The following is an 18,626-nucleotide window of genomic DNA, read 5'->3' on the forward strand; positions in this document are numbered from 1 at the left end:
ATTCGCAGGACAGTCGTCTATAACGCTACTTTGTCTGTCTCTTTCCCCTGCAGATCCATCAAACTCTTATCTGACCAGATCGTCCCATCATCGTAGGCCAAGTCGACCGTCAACTCCTGTCAAGGTTCATCACTCGAGTGTCCTTGGCCAGGGGTGAGAGACGTGCACTGCAAAGCAATGATTCACTTTTCTGTCAAGACGCGTGGAAATGGCTCCACATGACACAGTACCTCACACTCAATTACAACCGGGGTTTGCGAGAGTAAAATCAGGGCTGGGAAAGAAAGCTAAAGCAGGTCAGAACGGCTCTCTAGCGAACGCCCAAAACTCATAACCAATGTCGGTCTCAATGTGATTGGCTGATGGATGACATCAAGTAACCTATCTTCTTATCTGTGATTTTTCTCTTATCTACGTGTGCGGCAGTCACATGCCCTCCCACTGTTCAACCAATGACCAATGAGCTCCACGTTCACGACCGCAACATGTCCCCACCACCCCAAACGCCACTGCACTTATCAAACGCTAGTAGTTCCTTGGAGCCCTGAATTCTTGTCTTCTGCGTCATGCCGTTCATGACAAGGGCGTCTATGAACCGGTTTTCTCTAGATCGCATATTCTCGCTTGAAGTTTCTAAATATATGTGTACGTTTTACCTTATCTTTGACTTCCATGATAAGGCAAGAGCCAGTCAACTAGAGTTTTGTCCTAGCGATGAGGTAATGAACCAACCAGAAGATCTGGTCATTTTGAAGATATGATGCAAGAAAGCAAAACCCGACTACAATGGACAAGTCAAAAAAAAGATAAGGAGAAACCAGGCTCCACCTTCCGAACACCATGGGTGATTTATATTGTTAAGGTATCAGATCTTGTTTGAGCGCCCTCCTGGTCCAACAACACAATCACATCTAGCAGCGAGTCTACCTTATACCTCACATATTCTAAAGTGCGAACGAGAAACGTTGATACAACATGAGAGCCAGACAGTTGGCTAAAAAGCTTGAAACTCGACATCCTGAGGGACTGAGCCACCTTGAATTGTTCTTAGCAACCGAAGACCTGCTGCCTGTTACGGAAGAGAAAAAGACATGGACTGCTTGGAGTTTCGTGAGTCGACACAGTCTTCCGAAGTCTTCAAGCCTCTGAGCTCATCCCATCCTTCGGATACAGGTCTCGTTCTGGATCGCCGATTCATTCAATCTAAACACATTCACCATCGCATCCTCTATGATAGCATCCGGTCTCAACTGGTGGCAGGCGTTCGTCTGTGTCATAATCGGTTACGGCTTGGTCGGTCCATTGCTTGTTCTCAATGCCCGACCCGGTGCAGTCCACGGTATTGTTTTCCCAGCTGTCAATCGTACCACCTTCGGTCTTTTCGGCTCGTTGTGGCCAGTCTTCAACAGAGCCGGTATGGCATGCATCTGGTGGGGGGTTCAAGCGTGGTTAGGGGGCGAATGTGTTTATGTCTTGTTGAGAGCCTTGTGGCCAAGTGTTACTCGAATTCCGAATAAGATGCCAGCCAGTTCGGAGACGACTTCGGGTGAGTTATTGGTGAAGATCTCCCTCTCCGAGAATATCCCAAATCCCCAGAGACTCCGCTGGAGGTGAGCCTTCATTACGCTAATCTAGCTACTACGATCGCAGCCTACATCCTCTCCTTCGTAATTTACTGGCTGTTATCCCTCCCCACCATCTGGGTACCGATTCATAAACTCAAATGGCTATTTGCTGCTAAAGCCGTTGTCGGACCCATTGTCGGGTTCGCTTTGTTCGGGTACGTCTGGAATGTGACACCCTCTCTGTTCCAATTACTTTCCGATCCATTATATGAACCGAAATGTGAACGCTGATGGCTTCCAAATCAAACGTAGCTGGTCGATTTCCCGCGCTGGAGGTATCGGACCTGTCTTCTCTCAGCCAGCCCAACTCTCGGGATCGGCCCTTGGCTGGCAAATGATCATATCCATTTCATCATGTTTCAACAACATGTTCACCTTGATCACCAACGCGCCCGATTTCGCTTCGCGAGCCAGGACCCCATCGGCGGCTGTTTGGCCGCAGATCATCGCTATGCCTATCGGGTTCAGTGTCACCAGTTTTCTGGGGATCGTCATCGCCTCATCCACTGTCCCTCAGTTCGGTGAACAAATATGGGACGTTGTCAAAGTGAGTCTTCTGTCGCCTTGATGAGATTTTCGCTCACTTTGAGTACAGATCATGGACAAAATGCTTGACACCGATGGGGACTCCAAGACACGAGCTGGTTTGGTCTTCATAAGTGCCGGATTCATATACGTTCAGCTCCTTCTCAACGTTGCGGCCAACTCCGTCTCGGCTGGTTGTGATTTGACGGCTCTGTTCCCACGATACATCAACATCCGCCGAGGAGGATACATCGCCGCCATTGTCGGAATATGTATGAATCCTTGGCTACTGTACAAATCCAGTGCTACTTTTGGTAACTACCTTGGTGCTTATGGTGTCCTCTTGTCTTGTATTGCCGGACCAATGATAACCGACTATTGGTTCGTCAGACGAGGTCACATGAGACTGAATGATTTGTATACTGTCGACAGAAGCGGATGGTATTGGTACACTGCAGGTATACACTGGAGAGGCTACGTTGCGTATCTTTGGTGAGTATCGTTCCACTGGCTTCATCGATTCCACCCAAAGCGAATGATCAGTTAGCTGATATCTATCGGTATGGACAGTGGATTCGCCGTAAACGCACCTGGTTTCATACACACTTTGGCACCCAATGTCTCAGTACCGGTTGGTGCCCAAAGAATCTATTACCTGGTCAGTCTTGCTCAGTTTCCATTGCCCTCGAAGCATCCTAGACTGACGTTACATCTCCCAATATACACTTTAGTCGTGGATCACAGGTACGGGTATATCTGGTCTGGTATACTACCTGCTATGTCTTCTATCGCCACCTCCTGGAATGAACCGAACCTTTTGCGAGGTTGACGAATCCGCCGGGGAACCAAGGATCGACGAGATCATGCGTGAGAAATACTCCAGTCCTAGGGAAGGCGTCGGACTTTCGTCTCCGTCTGGGCAGTCTGGAGAAGAAGGAGACGGATATGGGTATGATGAGAAGGCGAAGAGTATTGGTGCTCAGGTCCATGTTTTACCCTCTCGGGAAGCGTAACTTGCGATACGAGCCTTAGCAGTGTAAAAGTAACGGGTGGGAAGGGATTCTGGTTTGGCAGAAGTCGCTCTGAAAGGCGGGCCTCTGCCATCAATATAGCGGGAAGATGATGACTATCGGAGAGAGTTCGGATAGACGAAAGACGCTAGCGTGAAGAGAACTTGCTACTCTATGGATGCCGTGTGATCGCGAATAGTTTAAAGTTGTTCAATATTGCCGTTTGAAATGCTACTACTAGTCATTGATGTATGCTCCAGCTGTCGGCATGTCTCACGATATGATCAAGAGGGGCCCAGGCAAAGGTTTTGTCGGTAGCTGCGGGGTTTCAAGGCGATATGGGTTATTCAGGGCTTGTTGTAAACCTAGCCATTTATGCGGTTAGAAATCCAAGACATTTCCCAGAGTATCCAAAGACTGAACATGTTTGGATGAATCTGGATTTGCCATAGTAAAATACAATCCTGGTCGTCTGCCGAACACCTTCTAAGCGGTGACCTCCAGCAATTTCAAGTTGTTGTCGGTTAATTCGCAAAATCCCAGAATTTCAGGGACAATTAAAGGTGTGTCACCTGATCTATAGCAACTTCAACATATTCCCATCTCTGAGTTTTGTGTATCCATCAGAAGAGCCATGGAAGATCGCATAGACCTGAACACCTGGACTGGCGGATCGGACCAACAGTCCCCAGGGATTGATAGACACGTTCACAATAACATTCAAAACGGGTCTTCCGAGTGGGACGCAGAGGTAGAGAGCAGCAGTGTAAACAAGGCATCTCCAGTTATTGAGCAAGCAGCAGGACAAAGTGAGTGGTCGATCCCGAGATGCAAATGTTCACAACATGTATGATCAGGCTTCGAGGCCTATCCGGATGGGGGTGCGGCAGCGTGGCTGCAAGTGCTGTACTGTTTCTGCATTTTCTTCACGACTTTGGGTGGTATCTATGCCTGGGGTATCTTTCAGGACGCTTTACATGCAGCTCAACTCGCCCCGACCTCTACTCTCGCATTCATAGGATCTACACAAGCCACACTGGCGGCCCTATGTGCGATCCCCATCTCGGCGTTGGTGACCAGATATGGCAATAGGAATGTCGCAATAATCGGAGCGATTTTATCAGGTGTAGGACCGATCTTAGCGGGTTGGTGCACAAGATCTGTTGCGGGACTTCTGGTCACAGAGGTGAGACTAACCTTGTAGTGTCAGAATGAAGCTGACAGTGAAATATATGCAGGGTTTCCTATTCGGTTTCGGTCAGGCTTTATGCTTTTTCTGTGCTGCAACCCTGCCATCGAGCTACTTCTCTCGCAGGAGGAACCTCGCTACAGGACTGGTGTACGCCGGGAGTGGAGTGGGCGGTGCAGCTCTTTCTCTATCAGCAGACGGTCTGATCAAGACTGTTGGACTTGCGTGGGCATTTCGCATCTTGGGACTCATATTTCTGGCCATCAATCTGCCCTGTGCATTTCTGCTGAAACCGCGAGTGATCGTTTCACCAATCAACCCCATGACGAGAAAGAACGGAATGACATGGCGACGTCTTGTAGATGTTAACTTGTTGAAAGATTTTCGATTTGTGCTTGTGCTGTTAGGGAGTGCAGTAGCTCTATTTCCCTTGTTCATGTGAGTGGTGTTGCGAAGAGGAGACTCTACTGATCTCAATCCGAACAGTCCCCCATTCTTCCTGCCCCTGTTTGCCACATCTATTGGGCTCAACTCTGGAGCGGCTTCTTTATTGCTCGCAGGCTTCAACCTAGCTTCTGCAACCGGTAGAATCGGATGGGGGTTCATGGCAGATAGATGGTTTGGATCTTTGAATGCCTTGCTGTTGTGTCTAGCTGCAAATGCAACTTCTACGTTAGTGATTTGGCCAATCGCTGGACGCGTGGAACCTCTGTGAGTATCAGAGATTTACATGATCCAAGGGCGCTAACGTGCGACGAAGAGCTGTGTTTGCTGTCATCAATGGGTTCTGCGCAGGAGGGTTCTTCTCACTCATCCCTGGGGTTGTCTCATCGCTCTTCAGTGATAACGATCTGCCTGTGGCTTTCAGCATGATTGTTTCTTTATGGGCGCCAGGCTAGTGAGTGTTTTTGGAAAAGGTACGAAATACTCTCGGCTGACCTGATTAAACCTAGCTTCTTAGGCGCACCCATCGCTGGGTATCTGTTGCAAGCGTTTGGAGGACCAGATTCTGGATATGAAGCTTTCAGACCTGCTATCTTTTATGCTGGAGGTTTGGGCTTGTTCAGCGCACTGATGGTGTTCGGTGTGAGGGTGAAGGAAGGGGGCAGCTGGCGACGAAGGGTGTAGAGAATCATAGTTTATCGATGCATGATATTCACACATATATATCATTTAGCTCGCAAAATCAGAAACACATTCCCAACCTTGACCAACGCCTTCCTTCCACAAGCTAACTTTGCCGTCACCACAGCTAACCGCTAATATGTTTCCTGCAAGGGACCAACTGACTCTCCAGACAGCATCGGGGAAATGAGGATCTTGCGAGGTTGGTAAGCTGGGCAACAAGGGTGATGATGACCATGGTGAGGATGGTGAGGGTCGAGTATGTATGAGAACGGTACGGTCCTGGGAGTGATGTCAGCGATTTATCATAAGCGTATGGCTCTGAGACAGAACATACCTGAGATGCTGACGCAATATACATTCCTGGGAGGCCAATGTTGGGTGCCCAGGCGACATCTCTGACCCAGTCTTCATGTCCTTTGATGACCTCCTCTTCTACCCATTTCTTCGCATCTTCGTCATATCCCCAGATTCGAATCAGGTTATCTGAACCGGCAGTTACGAATCGCTTTTGAGGGGAGATGGATGATTGGCCTTGAGATGATCGACCAGTGGAGGGGTTGGCATTGGATACAACGCTTGGAGCCCAGGAGATGGCATTGGCACCGGTACCATGAGCGGGGAAAATGGAGACATCGGTAGATCCGTCGTCTGGAAGCCGTTAGCGAGGATTAGGATTAGAAGTGGAGCGCGCTCACTCTGGAAACTCAATACAGAGACTTTACCATCGCTCGATGCACATGCGAGGATGGGTCCAAGATCATAAGGAGCCCAGGCGATGGAGTTTACTGGTTTGGAGAGTCAGCATAGTTACAAGCAGAGCTAGCTCCGACCTCACCGCTTGCAGTGTGTAAGGTATGTTCTTTGATTCTTTCCCATCCATCCTGTAGCTCCCCTCCACTTCCCTTCCCTTGACCTGTTCCGACTTCTTTCCAGACGAACACCCTACCATCGTACGAGCATGAAGCAAGGAGGGATCCGAAGGACGGGTGAGCCCATGCGAGCTGCCAGACGGGTGCTGTGTGACTAGAAATGTTAGCGATAGTAGACGAGAGAGTCAACTTACCCTTTCAATATCACTGGTTCTCCCTTGGCTTCACCTTTGACCACATTGAAGATACGGATGGTCTTGTCGGACGAGCAGGTTGCGAGACGCTTCCCATAGTAGTCGAGTTGTGCATCGTGCTGAGTGGCTCAATCAGTGGAAGTTCTGGAGCAGAGGAAGGAAGTACTCACGATCATGTCCTCATGTTGGGTTTCCACTGGGACGGGCTTGGAAGCCTGTGCGGTGGACTGCGAGGGGTCAGCGGGGTCGCCGTCCGGTGGGTGAGGCTGCTTACCATGTTGTGCGTTGTATTGCTTTGACAATGTCGATATATAGTTGCGAACGTGATGTCAAGTGTTATGATGCTGGTAATGGTGAATGTAGCGTGGAACGTACAACTATATAGCCAGCTTACGTAATGAAGACGGTGACCAGCGAACGCGTACTTTTGGAAAATGAGAACTCGCAATGTTCAACATCAGCTTGCATACAACATATCATCCATATCATCCATCACTGCCGATACCATGCTGACCATAGATCAGATCGCCAGAGCAGCCCATAGGGATCATGATCACCATCATGAAGAAAGTCAGGCTGAGGTGTACGTGAGAGAAGTGGTCGAACGACTGGAAGACCCATCAATGGTGAGTTGCATTACAATCGAGCAACCGCTGAAGGTTGTAGATTCCTCGCTTCACCAAATCAAGTCAACCGCTATCAGTCGTCTCGTTCAGATGCTTGCTGCAGGATACTGGATATCCGATGGAGGTGTATCTTCCAGGCGATGTTGACACTGAAGGAGACGTTGATTGGAGCGAATTAAAGGAAAGATGGGTCGGGTGGGGTGTCGAGTGAGTGACAGTTGGGCAAGGCATCGCTGATAATGCCTCAGAATACCAGGTGAACAGATATGGGCAAAGGGAAGTGATGATGAGCCAGGACCATCTCTGCCGACTTCGGTGCATGCCAAATATCCATTACCCGGTGTAAATGGCAACTATCTCGGCGCATTGATCAAGGTGGGTTAAATGTAGATAGGCAGAGCTGATCCATCAGGTTTACGACGATGCAGCATTTAAACCCGCTTCGACTCATCATTTCATTGGTATCCTGTCGACTTCTCCACTCCCTTCCAACGAACCGGAGAGTGTCGAGCTCGTGCCGACAATCCATGTGCTGAAGACGGTAGACAAAGTAGAGCCTCAGCCTGTGGAGGATGTGAGAGAGGAACTGGTGGATTACCTTGCTACAGCATTCTCTCCGCCAGATCGTGTAGCCGGGGAGTTCCTCCTCCTGCTGCTGTTATCATCACCAACTTCCAGACCGATGTCCATGACGCCGCTGGGTACTTTATCCGTCAACTTCAAGAGGAAAAACGAGGCAGCGACAGAGAGGTTTAACCAGGTGGTGAAATCTGTCACACCGAAGGTGGTATCTTTGCCGCTGTCAGTCTCGCTGCTTCATTCTCATCCCTTCTTCCCAAAATCTACAGACTCGTCATCTTTGGACGCAGGTCTTCTGCAGCTGTCCGAAGGAACCGTGTTAGTGGTAGAGGAGGATGCTATGGGTAGTGGTGGTCAGTTGAACGAGAAAGCGGTGAAGAACCTCAAAGCGTTGGCAGAATGCATGACTGAGCAGAAAGTGAGGTACGAGTATCCGTATATGGAGGGGTTGAAGATGGAATGTGCGACAAGAGTAGCTGTGTTGAGTCAGGGGAAAAGTCTGCTGCCGGTGAGTGAAATAGCAAGGATGGCAAGAGCTGATTTCGTAGGTGGACATTGATGTGCCGGTCAAGGGGACTGGAGAGGTGAAATCAGCAAGGGAAGATCTCTCGGCTCTTCGAAACTATCTCATCGAATTGTCTTCCCCCAAACATGCCGCTAAATTGGAGATCCCGGATGATGTCGCAGGACTTATACAGGACGCGTTCGTCAAGGGACGAAAGGAGAATGCTGAGAGTGCCGAGGAAACGTTGAAAAGAAGGATGAAGGTGGCCAGGCTTATGGCTTTGTCATATCAAGATGCCCGATTGAGTAAAGAGGTTTGGGAAAAGGTCGTAGAGCTAGACGAGGAGCTAGTAGCTAGGAATCTGTAGCAAACACTGTATATACATGAACACAAATTTTATGAATACAATCAAGCATCTATGAGGTTCTCCTCTTTCTTCTCCTCGGGTTGTCGAGTGGTCTTTCGAGAGTAGAACTCGGCGAGAATCTGGAGTAACTGTCAGCAATGCCAGCGTTGAGCTTCGACTCACCTTTGGGTTGATTCGGTTGAGGGATTCTTTGGGGAAGATTCGAAGAAGGTCCCAGGCGATGTCCAAAGATTCAAAGATGGTTCGAGCTTCGTAACTGCCTTGACCGACGAACTCCTTTTCGAATCGGTCAAGGAATTCAAGTGCAAGTTTGTCATCGGCTGAGAGAGCTTCTTCACCAACGACCGCTTTCATTGAAGCAGCGTCTTTACCAACGGCGTATTTGGCGTACTTGGGGAAGTGTCAGCGTGAGCTTAAGGTAAAGGGAGAAGCAGACCCCACCAATTGATTGGACACATCTCCGTGATCCTTTCGGGTGAGCTTCTCACCGATAGCACTCTTCATCAATCGGGAGAGAGAAGGGAGCACGTTGATAGGAGGGTAGATTTGTCGATTGTGCAATTGTCGATCGACAAAGATTTGGCCCTCTGCTTGTCAGCGAAGGTCATAAGGGAAAGGACTCACCAGTGATATATCCAGTTAAATCGGGAATAGGGTGGGTGATATCTGAATGTCAGCTGAGGTCGCTCTGGAACCTGACTCACCGTCATTAGGCATGGTCAAGATGGGCACTTGAGTGATAGATCCGTTCCTGCCTTCGACTCGTCCAGCTCGTTCGTACAACGTTGACAAATCGGTATAGAGATAACCAGGGTATCCTCGTCGACCGGGCACCTCTTCTCGAGCAGCAGATACCTCTCGCAAAGCATCGGCGTAACTAAGGGTCAGCGGGGGTCATGAAAGGTATCACCCACCTGGACATATCCGTCATGACGACAAGCACGTGCTTCTCAAGTTGGTAGGCAAAGTATTCGGCGGTAGTCAAGGCGAGACGAGGGGTGATGATACGTTCGATTCTGGTATTATTAGCGGGGTTCCGGAGTAAATTGACTCACGTTGGATCGGAAGCAAGGTTTACGAAAAGGGTAGAATTCGAGATAGATCCCGACTCCTCAAAGTCTTGCTTGAAGAAACGGGCAGTCTCCATGTTCACACCCATAGCCGCAAAGACGATGGAGAAATTGTCTTCGTGACCATCGTGGACGCCTTTGGTGGCGCCGGGTCGTTTCACGAGACCAGCTTGTCGACAGATTTGCGCGGCGATCTGGAAGAGAATATGAGCGGGTAAATGAAGGGGTTCAAGGTGAACATACCTCGTTGTGGGGGAGACCAGCAGCAGAGAAGATGGGGATCTTTTGTCCTCGAGCGATAGAGTTCATCGTGTCGATGGTTGAAATACCCGTTTGGATCATCTCCTCGGGGTAGATACGGGAGTATGGGTTGATGGGGGAGCCTGCATGTCAGCGGATAACAGACTCGAAGTTGACCTACCATTGATATCGAGGTAGTCCTCGGCCCATACTTTGGGTCCTTTGTCAATGGGGTTACCACTACCGTTGAATACTCTTCCCAACATATCTTCGGACACGGCGAGCTTCATGGATGAACCGGAGAAGGCGATTCTGGTAGCCGAGGTGTCGACTCCGGAGGTACCTTCGAACACCTGTACGATGGCTTTCTTACCACTGACTTCGAGCACTTGACCCCCACGAGTGGTTCCATCGGGGAGGGTGAGTTGGACGATTTCGTTGTAAGAGGGGAACTAGAGGGTTAGCGGGGTCACCTAGAGGGTGTGACTCACAGAGACATTGTCGAGCACGACCAGAGGACTGACGTTAGCGGTGATCATTCGGTATCTGAGACTTACCCATTCACCGCCGAAACGGTCCGGTAGTCCATCCGGGGGTCGACGGAATACTCCCTCACCGCGGCGGCCTGTGATGCATTAGCGGGTGTACATGGATCGGGGGGGTATGACTCACCGCGTTGATCTGGGCAAGCTGGGCATCTGAGATTCGTGGGTCTGCGTTGACCATTGTGTGGGGTGTGGTGAGTCGGGTATGGTTATGGCGAAGATGAAAGGGAGATGGACGTTGAATTGAGATTGAGATAGCGAGTGATGGTGGTGATGACATGACAGATGCAGCACAGTGGGATGGTAAGTGGCACCAAGGGAGGGATATATCTGGATACCCCATTTAAATTTAACATGACAATAACCACAGCAAGACCAGCGGTGATCACCGAGTTCCGATGTGCCATGTATATGCATTTGTGTGTATATTAAATGACACATGCCAGTGCGTGATGATGAATCATGTGCCTGGTGAGAAATGGGATTGATGAGATGGACTGCAACTGAAACACGGTACTCGAGTATCCTTGTCGAATCCATTCTCATGGTCATACCTTTCAAACACGAACCATGGACACCCAGGCCAAGCCAGAGAAGGTCAAGCGAGGCTACAGAGCATGGTGAGTCACCCCGAATAGCTCATCGCTGATATGTAGCCTCCATTGCCGCAGCAGGAAAGCGAAATGCGACTTGGGCGACATCGACGCACCCTCGTCCCCTCCCTGCTCCCGATGCAAGCGAGAGTCTCGAGAATGTGTGTTCGCGCCCTCTCGCCGTGGTGGGAACAATCGAAAGAGAGAGACCAAGGAGTCGTCAGAAGAGCAATCCATTTCGTACCCACCACACACCTCGCCCACCCCCTCGCCCAAACGACGTCGGCTTCACCTCAATCCTCCTCTTCACGATGCCGATCCAAGCAGCATAGTAGTCGCGGACATGCAGAACGAATCTGACGCTTTACAGATCCTCGCCCTAGCTAGCGGCCAAGCGGCAACCAAAGAGAGCATAGTCGGCGGTCGAGGTAAGCGAAACCAGGAAATCTACATGCACGAGAAGAGCGGCCAAGCGACCACTGTCAACAACATCTCGGATTTTAAACGGTTCTACGAACGCAGAAGGAGTGATCAAGCACCTGTTTTAGAAAATTTCCCATTGATAAAACTTGGCGTACTCTCCGCCGAACAGGCGATAAGACTGGTTGATCGATACTTCCGATACTACCACCATCTGACAGTGAGTACCCTTCGATCGTAGCTCCGCTAACGACCCAGCCGATATGCCCCTCTGCGGTGATACCAAAATGTAAAGACGATCTAGCGGTCTTCGCTCACAAAGAAAGATACACCATCACAACCTTCATCATCATTGCCAGTCGCTTAGACGATACTCCAGGATCTCGAGAGATTCACGACAAGGCTTGGGCCATAATGAGAGTGAGTCTTACCAATACCAACCGAGCTAACCTTGCAGGGCTGGATCTCAGATGTTCAATCGCTTGGTGCTCCTCCCACCATCGGTCTCGTAGAATCTCTTCTGCTCCTAGCGGAAAACCTACCACGCAGTCCCCCTCTAGTCACCCCCATCGAGCTCAACCCCACCGGTGCTCGGGAAGAGCCCCACGGGGATGAGAACCGTCAAGGTTGGCAACTGATCGGGCTCGCTGTGCGAAGTGCGTATGAGCTAGGTCTAGATAAAATGGCCTTGCGAATATTATCAGACTCGGAAAGGACTCTCGAGATAGAAAGGGCTCGGGTGGCTTGGACATGTAAGTCTGCATGACAAAAAACACCGCTGACCTCTCAGACTGCTACCTCTCAGACCGACAGTACGTTTCATACCTCACTACGATTGCTGATATAATTTCTCCAGCGTGTCGATCCGTCTCGGCAAAGGTTTTTGGGCTCGAGGCGCCGCTGTCTGCTTCCAAGGCTTCTCATCCTCGGCTCAGAGCGGCCCATCCGCGGGATTCGGCAACTTCCCTTTCCTCCGTGGAATCCCAGATGATCAGGAACACCCGCAGGAAGATTACGGGAATCTGATTCAGGCTTACCTAGAATTAACCCAACTAATGAGCAATGCGCATGACACGCTGTATCCAAATGCAGCCAGAACGAGATCTCTTGTCATGTAAGTGAGCCCTTGTCACTTCTCTCGCTGACGACCCTCCCAGCCACGGCGAATACTTCAAATATCTTGATGAGGTGAGTTAATACCTCGTCAACACCGCTGACCCCAGCTCGCTCGCTCCCTCGATGCATTCAAAATCCTCTGGATGAAAAAACGGTGGAAGATGTTCCCTCTCACCGATATCATGTGGACAATGTTCTACTACACCCAGCTATACATCTGCGCCTTCAGCTTTGTGAGTCACCTTTTGCACGTTACTCGGCTGATCCTGGCAGCAAGCGCACGTCGAAAGAGCAACGATCCGAGCCGAGGAAGAATATCGAACCAAAACCACCACTTCCCTCAAGCTCAGCCTTTTCCCCAGAGGCGCAGCACAATCACCAGATGCCAGATACATCTTCCATATGTGCGATGCCGCTCGAGAGATTTTGACGATCTGCGTGGACAAACTTCACCCGGGCGGGGCATTGCCTTATCTCCCCACTCGCCATGTGCTATGGTTCACCTACGCTGCGATCGTGCTTCTCAAAGCTCTTTATTCTGGAGCAATGCTTCGTGGAGATCACCAAAAGTGAGTCATACCTTTTGTATTCCCCGCTAACCTTCACTCCCAGAACCTTCAACCTCATCGACAAATTGTGCCACTGCCTCAGCCAAACATCCGTCGATCCAAACTACCCTGCTGTCAGGTATGGCCGTCAACTCGAATCCCTGCGCAAGAAACTCGCTGTGTTATCAGACGCGGTAAGTTGACGATCTGTATGAAACCCAGCTGATCATCTCCAGAATACCACGCCCAATACCTTGCCGGATTCACGGGTCAATCACGATTGGGATGGAAGCGAATTATATAGAGATTCTACTTATCAGCCCATGCCACCGATGCACGATTGGGGTAATGCTCCCCCCACCAACACCGCTCCGTACGCCCAACAACCTATGTCTGACATTGGCTCCGGTTCATACCAAGGAGTCGAGGCTGGATTTGGCTTGGCATCCACGTATGGTCCTACGGATAACTTGTTTGGATTTATATCTAATTGGCAAGGCGACGGCATGCCTCAGGCTGTGGGAGAGACAGGCGAAATGGATTTAGGAGATTTTTGGGTGCAGGTGGGCCCAGGAGAGGTGAGTTTGATTTCTATACGACATCGCTTACGTGTTTCAGGCTCAGGGCGGTTTCCCATTCCGTTGAGCGAAGGCGATGCCATGTATGTCAAAGGTTTGCACGATTCATATTGTATATGTAAACACCTATGCCGCTTTAGACACCTTCTTCGGCCTTTCGCCAAAGATCCTAGTCCCCACTCGTACACTGTTGCTTCCCTCCTTGACCGCTTGAACGAAATCCGCACTCATTCCCATACTCAACTCCAACTCGTCCTCTTTCGGTGCATCCTTGATCCCTTTCTCTTGCAGTATCCTGGATAATTCCTTTCGTGTCGATTTGAGCGTTTCGAAATCCGGGTTAGGTTTTGACGCATCGTGGCTTGCTTCGAAAGAACCTATCGTCATCAAACCTAGCAGATTCAATCCTGGACATTTTTCAATGACATGTATCGCCAGATCCACTACTTCTCCGCCTTCTGCATCTGGCGTAAGAGGTGGTAATCCGGATTTCGAGTCTTCGGACGACGTGTTGATCTGGATATAAACGTTGAGCTTGGTTGTACGATCGGAAGAAAGTGATTTTTGAAGTAGATCGGCTACTTTGGTTGATGAGAGGGTCTCGAGAACGTAGAGGTTTGGTATGGCTGGCAACGAGATTAGCGAGTTGTTCAGATCAAGTCACGACTTACAAGCAGCAAGCTTCGATTTGTTACTCTGCAATGAGCCGACGAAGTGCCAATTTATGTCTCGAGGTAGCTATTCAACATATCAGCTTGGTAGTCCAATCAGTGCTAGCACACTAACCACCTCGGCCTTGTCAACCATCTCCTGTATATAGTTCTCGCCGAAATGTCTATACCCCGCATCGTACAATGCCTTGATATCTGAAGCAGGTTTGATTTTGGAAATAGCTACCAGACGGGGCTGCTGAATTATCAGCTCGAATCAACCCCTCCAATCCCCTACCCACCTTTGATCCAGACCCACTCGATCCCACAGCTTGATCGATGTCCGCTTGCACCGATTGGATATTCTCCCTTAGCTCTTCGGCTCGATCGGCAGTGTAATCGAGTGAGATAGGCGTGGACATTCTGGCGTAGGATCGAAGGTGTAGGTTATAAGGAGCGAGTCTGCACTGTCTAGCGAGTAACGAGCGTACAGCTGTCTGCATTGGCAAAGTGATATGCATGCATACAGTGGATCTGAGAGAGGTAACCCCGATGACGGATGAGATGTATCCAAGATGGGATTAGGATGGGATGGTGGTCATGTCGTGTCACGTGATCCGAGAGATCACTCAGGAAATCTCGTCTCTTTTCTCTCTTTTCAGTCTGCATGTCTATGACTGTTGTTCGTTACATACATACATCATCATCAGTCCATCACATTCATTGTCCCATTCTTGACTCGCTGCAGACAACTGCGCACTCTCCTCCTCCGAAACCTCTCCTTTATGACCACACTATGGCTCTACCCTCCGCTCGTTCCGCTTTGGCAGCTTTTTCAAGACCTACCATCTCGAATGCTGTCGCATCGTCTTCTCGGTACTTGACGTGAGTAAATATATGAATATGCTCAATTCTTATCCGATCACTGATAACGATCACGATCACGTAGCACCACCACACCTCGACTCGCTTCACCACCAGCGACAACATCAGACGATGCTGAAACAGGATTACCCGTACCATTCCCCAAAATCAACAAATACCTCTCATTCCCACAGGTGACCCCTCGCAAACCCACTCACGGTGTTCACGTAGCGACACTACATCTTCAATCGTATCACCCTTACAACTTGGACCTCACCACACAGTTCGCAGTCCACTCGGCACATTCTCTGAATATCCCAACAACCCTGCCCGCCTTTTTACCCAGAGAAAGGAGTTTATACACCGTACTGAAATCACCATTTGTCAAGAAGAAGGCTCAGGAAAACTTCGAGCGAAGGACGCACAAACGAGCTATAAAAGTATACGATTCAAGCAAAGAAGCGGTCGATCTATGGTTAAGATACCTACGTCAAAATGGTTTACCTGGCGTAGGCATGAAAGCTTATGTTCACGAATATGTCGAATTAGGTTTTGGAAAGAAGGAGCAACAAGAGAGCGACAACAATCAAATCCTCAACGAGAAGAAGATCCAAGATGCTGCTCAAGATCTGGTGAAAGCTTTGTCGAGTGAAGGTGAAGTGCAAGCTATTCCAGCGGGAAAAGATGCTGAACAGGCTGTAAACGAGGTGGTAAAAGAGGAAAAGAAATAGATACACTATACGAATGCATTACATATAACATCTGTACAACACGCTACCTGAGTATCATTTCTGAATCCGAATAACACACATATCTCTACAAAATCTATGTCAAACCACCTTCATCCTCCTCCAAAGCCTTCTTGATCCTTAACAAAACTCCCGTCTTCCAGTTATCCAACTTTGTGACTTGGTCATACTGATACACAGCAGCGGTGTACCTCTCCACATCGGCTTGTTCACATGCATCCATCAATTCATGAGCAAATTTGGCTTCTCTCGTCGAAGGGAACGTAACGTCCTTTTGAGCAAACGTCTCGAGTAACCTTTGCGTTGTTACGAGATCCTACCAAAGTATATCAACGATTTTTCTCTTATCAACACATATACCATACCAAACTCACGCCCATGGCCATCGAACACAGAGCCGCACGTAGCCAATACTCCTTGACAGAGTACTTGGTTAAAGCACTTGTCAAAGACCAATCTGCGACGGTCTGATACAGCTCCATCGATCTTTGATAATCTTGCAAATCGGCGGATAATTCGGCAGCTTGTTGATAACATTGGTTTGCGGTGCTAGTGATAAGTAGCCGTTATTACCAGGTCCATGTTCCACATTAAAATTGAAAGAACTTACGCATTCGCATCCTCTTGTTTGTACCAGTCTCCAGCTCTCACAAAACTATCTCTCGCTTTGGCAACATCCAACCCATCTTGAGCATATATAGCAGCGATCTTTACCGTTATTTATGTAAGCCAAGACACTTTTTTCCATCTGCTGAACAAACTAACCTCCTTCTCCCTATCAGCAGCTTGACGGAAATGACCAGAGTTGACCAAGAGCTTGATGCATTGGTGTAAGGCAGTGACAGCGGCTATACGAAGTCATGATCAGTACAGTGCTACGTGATACCTCACAACATACTTACCTTCCGGGTCTGACTTTTTATAACTCTTGGCGGCGTTGTGGAAAGCGTTCATAGCGTCATTCATTTCGTTTGCTTGCTGGCGACATGCTGCTTCTCTGTGATGGCAAGATATAAGCACTGACCCAATGAGCATATGATAAATATATCACCTCTCGAAAGCTTGACCCGACTCCCTCCATCTCTTCTCCACCTTGAATGCGTTGGCAGCTTGAGCGAACAAATCACCGGCCTCTTCCCACTTTGAGCTTGAACTTCCGAACCACCCCACCGAGGAGGATGCTTTCTTCTCGGCTTTGGCGAGGTAATCTTCTGCTTGTGATTTTCCCATGTTGGTTTGGTACTATTATGACGATGATTATGGTTTAAGTAATGTCAAGTAGTGAACTATATAGGATGAGATGAACAAGATAATAGCAATAGCATTGACATGGTGATGACGTCTGGTGAGTTCGGGAATATTCGGTGATTTGTGATGACTAAGCAACGTGGCACACCCCAGTTCAATGTTTATCTATATCTATAGTCACATACACGGTGGCCACTCGAAATGTTCAATTCATCTTTGTGACTATATCAATCTCTTCTCATCATCAGCAAGATATAATCAAAAACCAGTCTACCACGACCATCAACACGGACAGACCAGGAAGAAGGAACCGACTGCAGAAGAAAGCATAGTAATCGAAAATGGCTTCGCATCTAGCCAACATCTTGTAAGTCCACTTTCCTTCCTTTACTTGTCTCTTCGCATGACATTGCTAACACATCAATCATAGTGGTACGGAACAGGACCGAGTGAATTGCTCATTCTACCTGAAGATAGGAGCTTGTAGACATGGCGATAGATGCTCTAGGTGAGTACAGTCCTGCCAATTGAAACAGCGATAGCTGATGATCTTCCCTCTCAGAAAACACATTAAGCCTCAATTCTCTCAAACCATCCTCCTTCCCAACGTATACAACAATCCCGGACATACACCAGAAGGTCAGCATATGACACCGGAGCAGCTACAGGCGAACTTTGACACATTCTATGAGGATTTCTACATGTAAGCTTTTCTCCAATCCTTGAGTGTAGAATCAAAGAGTTTTAGCTGACAAATCTATTCCTTCCCCAGTGAATTAGCAAAATACGGTCATTTACTGGAAATGCATGTATGCGACAACGTCGGAGATCACTTGTTAGGAAACGTATATGCCAGATACGAGTGGGAAGCGGAAGCTGCCAAAGCGGTTCAGGCGTTGAACGACAGGTGGTACGCTATGAGACCATTACATTGCGAGTTGAGTCCTGTCACAGATTTCAGGGAGAGTTGTTGTAGACAGAATGAGATGGGCGAATGTAAACGTGAAGGGTGAGTGAACCCTCTTATTTCAATATTCAGAAGAGAACATACGCTGATAGTCGCTCATTGCATTATCAGTTTCTGCAACTTCATGCATCTCTGTCACCCCTCAAAGCCATTAGTAAAATCGCTCGAAGCATCTCAACGTTTATCGAGAAAGAAGAAGTCCGAGAATGGTGGTCCAGTAGAGGAGAACGGTGGTATGGGATGGGTACCCGGTGGTGGTGGTGGTGGTGGTGAGCCTAGAGATGATGGTCCAGGCGGATGGCAACCTAGAGGAAGGGAAGATGGTGATTTAGGTTGGGTACCCAGTAGAAGGGATGATGATAGGTATTAATCAAATTTCAAGGGGAAAATAGGTGTAAAGATTTATGTACGTCAGTAGCCA

General features: G+C 48.9%; 10 protein-coding genes across 10 annotated transcripts; 6 read left to right on the forward strand and 4 right to left on the reverse strand.

Annotated features, from left to right (window-relative positions):
- Positions 1-975: 975 nt before the first annotated feature.
- Positions 976-3,163, forward strand: I203_103067 (uncharacterized protein; the record flags this gene model as incomplete). Its single annotated transcript, XM_019150800.1, has 7 exons — positions 976-1,110; positions 1,174-1,546; positions 1,651-1,780; positions 1,878-2,172; positions 2,221-2,642; positions 2,721-2,808; positions 2,882-3,163. 7 exons carry the CDS (start codon positions 976-978, stop codon positions 3,161-3,163), a joined length of 1,725 nt encoding a protein of 574 aa, XP_019000027.1.
- Positions 3,164-3,794: 631 nt separating this feature from the next.
- On the forward strand, positions 3,795-5,477 carry I203_103068 (uncharacterized protein; the record flags this gene model as incomplete). Its single annotated transcript, XM_019150799.1, has 6 exons — positions 3,795-3,969; positions 4,018-4,346; positions 4,399-4,787; positions 4,836-5,060; positions 5,110-5,247; positions 5,303-5,477. The coding sequence occupies 6 exons, from the start codon at positions 3,795-3,797 to the stop codon at positions 5,475-5,477; spliced, it is 1,431 nt and encodes a 476-aa protein (XP_019000026.1).
- Positions 5,478-5,522: 45 nt separating this feature from the next.
- Positions 5,523-6,998, reverse strand: I203_103069 (protein transporter SEC13; the record flags this gene model as incomplete). The annotated part of the gene is made up of 7 exons (XM_065517228.1): positions 5,523-5,756; positions 5,812-6,125; positions 6,173-6,262; positions 6,313-6,419; positions 6,541-6,659; positions 6,711-6,767; positions 6,966-6,998. 7 exons carry the CDS (start codon positions 6,996-6,998, stop codon positions 5,523-5,525), a joined length of 954 nt encoding a protein of 317 aa, XP_065374046.1.
- Positions 6,999-7,046: 48 nt separating this feature from the next.
- I203_103070 (uncharacterized protein) lies at positions 7,047-8,617 on the forward strand (the record flags this gene model as incomplete). The annotated part of the gene is made up of 4 exons (XM_065517229.1): positions 7,047-7,166; positions 7,431-7,508; positions 7,561-8,253; positions 8,318-8,617. The coding sequence occupies 4 exons, from the start codon at positions 7,047-7,049 to the stop codon at positions 8,615-8,617; spliced, it is 1,191 nt and encodes a 396-aa protein (XP_065374047.1).
- Positions 8,618-8,658: 41 nt separating this feature from the next.
- I203_103071 (uncharacterized protein) lies at positions 8,659-10,653 on the reverse strand (the record flags this gene model as incomplete). The annotated part of the gene is made up of 9 exons (XM_065517230.1): positions 8,659-8,736; positions 8,780-9,007; positions 9,059-9,204; positions 9,322-9,494; positions 9,673-9,881; positions 9,931-10,070; positions 10,166-10,379; positions 10,544-10,552; positions 10,600-10,653. The coding sequence occupies 9 exons, from the start codon at positions 10,651-10,653 to the stop codon at positions 8,659-8,661; spliced, it is 1,251 nt and encodes a 416-aa protein (XP_065374048.1).
- Positions 10,654-11,042: 389 nt separating this feature from the next.
- On the forward strand, positions 11,043-13,794 carry I203_103072 (uncharacterized protein; the record flags this gene model as incomplete). The annotated part of the gene is made up of 11 exons (XM_065517231.1): positions 11,043-11,092; positions 11,144-11,705; positions 11,845-11,905; positions 11,956-12,237; positions 12,291-12,297; positions 12,342-12,599; positions 12,643-12,673; positions 12,875-13,170; positions 13,214-13,343; positions 13,386-13,712; positions 13,768-13,794. The coding sequence occupies 11 exons, from the start codon at positions 11,043-11,045 to the stop codon at positions 13,792-13,794; spliced, it is 2,031 nt and encodes a 676-aa protein (XP_065374049.1).
- A 59-nt stretch (positions 13,795-13,853) lies between these two features.
- Positions 13,854-14,799, reverse strand: I203_103073 (YggS family pyridoxal phosphate enzyme; the record flags this gene model as incomplete). The annotated part of the gene is made up of 4 exons (XM_019150794.1): positions 13,854-14,353; positions 14,399-14,465; positions 14,514-14,633; positions 14,680-14,799. 4 exons carry the CDS (start codon positions 14,797-14,799, stop codon positions 13,854-13,856), a joined length of 807 nt encoding a protein of 268 aa, XP_019000021.1.
- Positions 14,800-15,173: 374 nt separating this feature from the next.
- On the forward strand, positions 15,174-15,972 carry I203_103074 (mitochondrial 37S ribosomal protein uS10m; the record flags this gene model as incomplete). The annotated part of the gene is made up of 2 exons (XM_019150793.1): positions 15,174-15,262; positions 15,327-15,972. 2 exons carry the CDS (start codon positions 15,174-15,176, stop codon positions 15,970-15,972), a joined length of 735 nt encoding a protein of 244 aa, XP_019000020.1.
- A 94-nt stretch (positions 15,973-16,066) lies between these two features.
- Positions 16,067-17,220, reverse strand: I203_103075 (uncharacterized protein; the record flags this gene model as incomplete). The annotated part of the gene is made up of 6 exons (XM_019150792.1): positions 16,067-16,306; positions 16,365-16,539; positions 16,601-16,698; positions 16,756-16,838; positions 16,893-16,987; positions 17,042-17,220. 6 exons carry the CDS (start codon positions 17,218-17,220, stop codon positions 16,067-16,069), a joined length of 870 nt encoding a protein of 289 aa, XP_019000019.1.
- A 359-nt stretch (positions 17,221-17,579) lies between these two features.
- I203_103076 (uncharacterized protein) lies at positions 17,580-18,575 on the forward strand (the record flags this gene model as incomplete). Its single annotated transcript, XM_019150791.1, has 5 exons — positions 17,580-17,605; positions 17,669-17,746; positions 17,801-17,941; positions 18,011-18,247; positions 18,317-18,575. 5 exons carry the CDS (start codon positions 17,580-17,582, stop codon positions 18,573-18,575), a joined length of 741 nt encoding a protein of 246 aa, XP_019000018.1.
- Positions 18,576-18,626: the final 51 nt, after the last annotated feature.

This window comes from Kwoniella mangroviensis, assembly GCF_000507465.2.
Source record: "Kwoniella mangroviensis CBS 8507 chromosome 1 map unlocalized Ctg01, whole genome shotgun sequence".
Lineage (NCBI taxonomy): Eukaryota > Fungi > Basidiomycota > Tremellomycetes > Tremellales > Cryptococcaceae > Kwoniella > Kwoniella mangrovensis.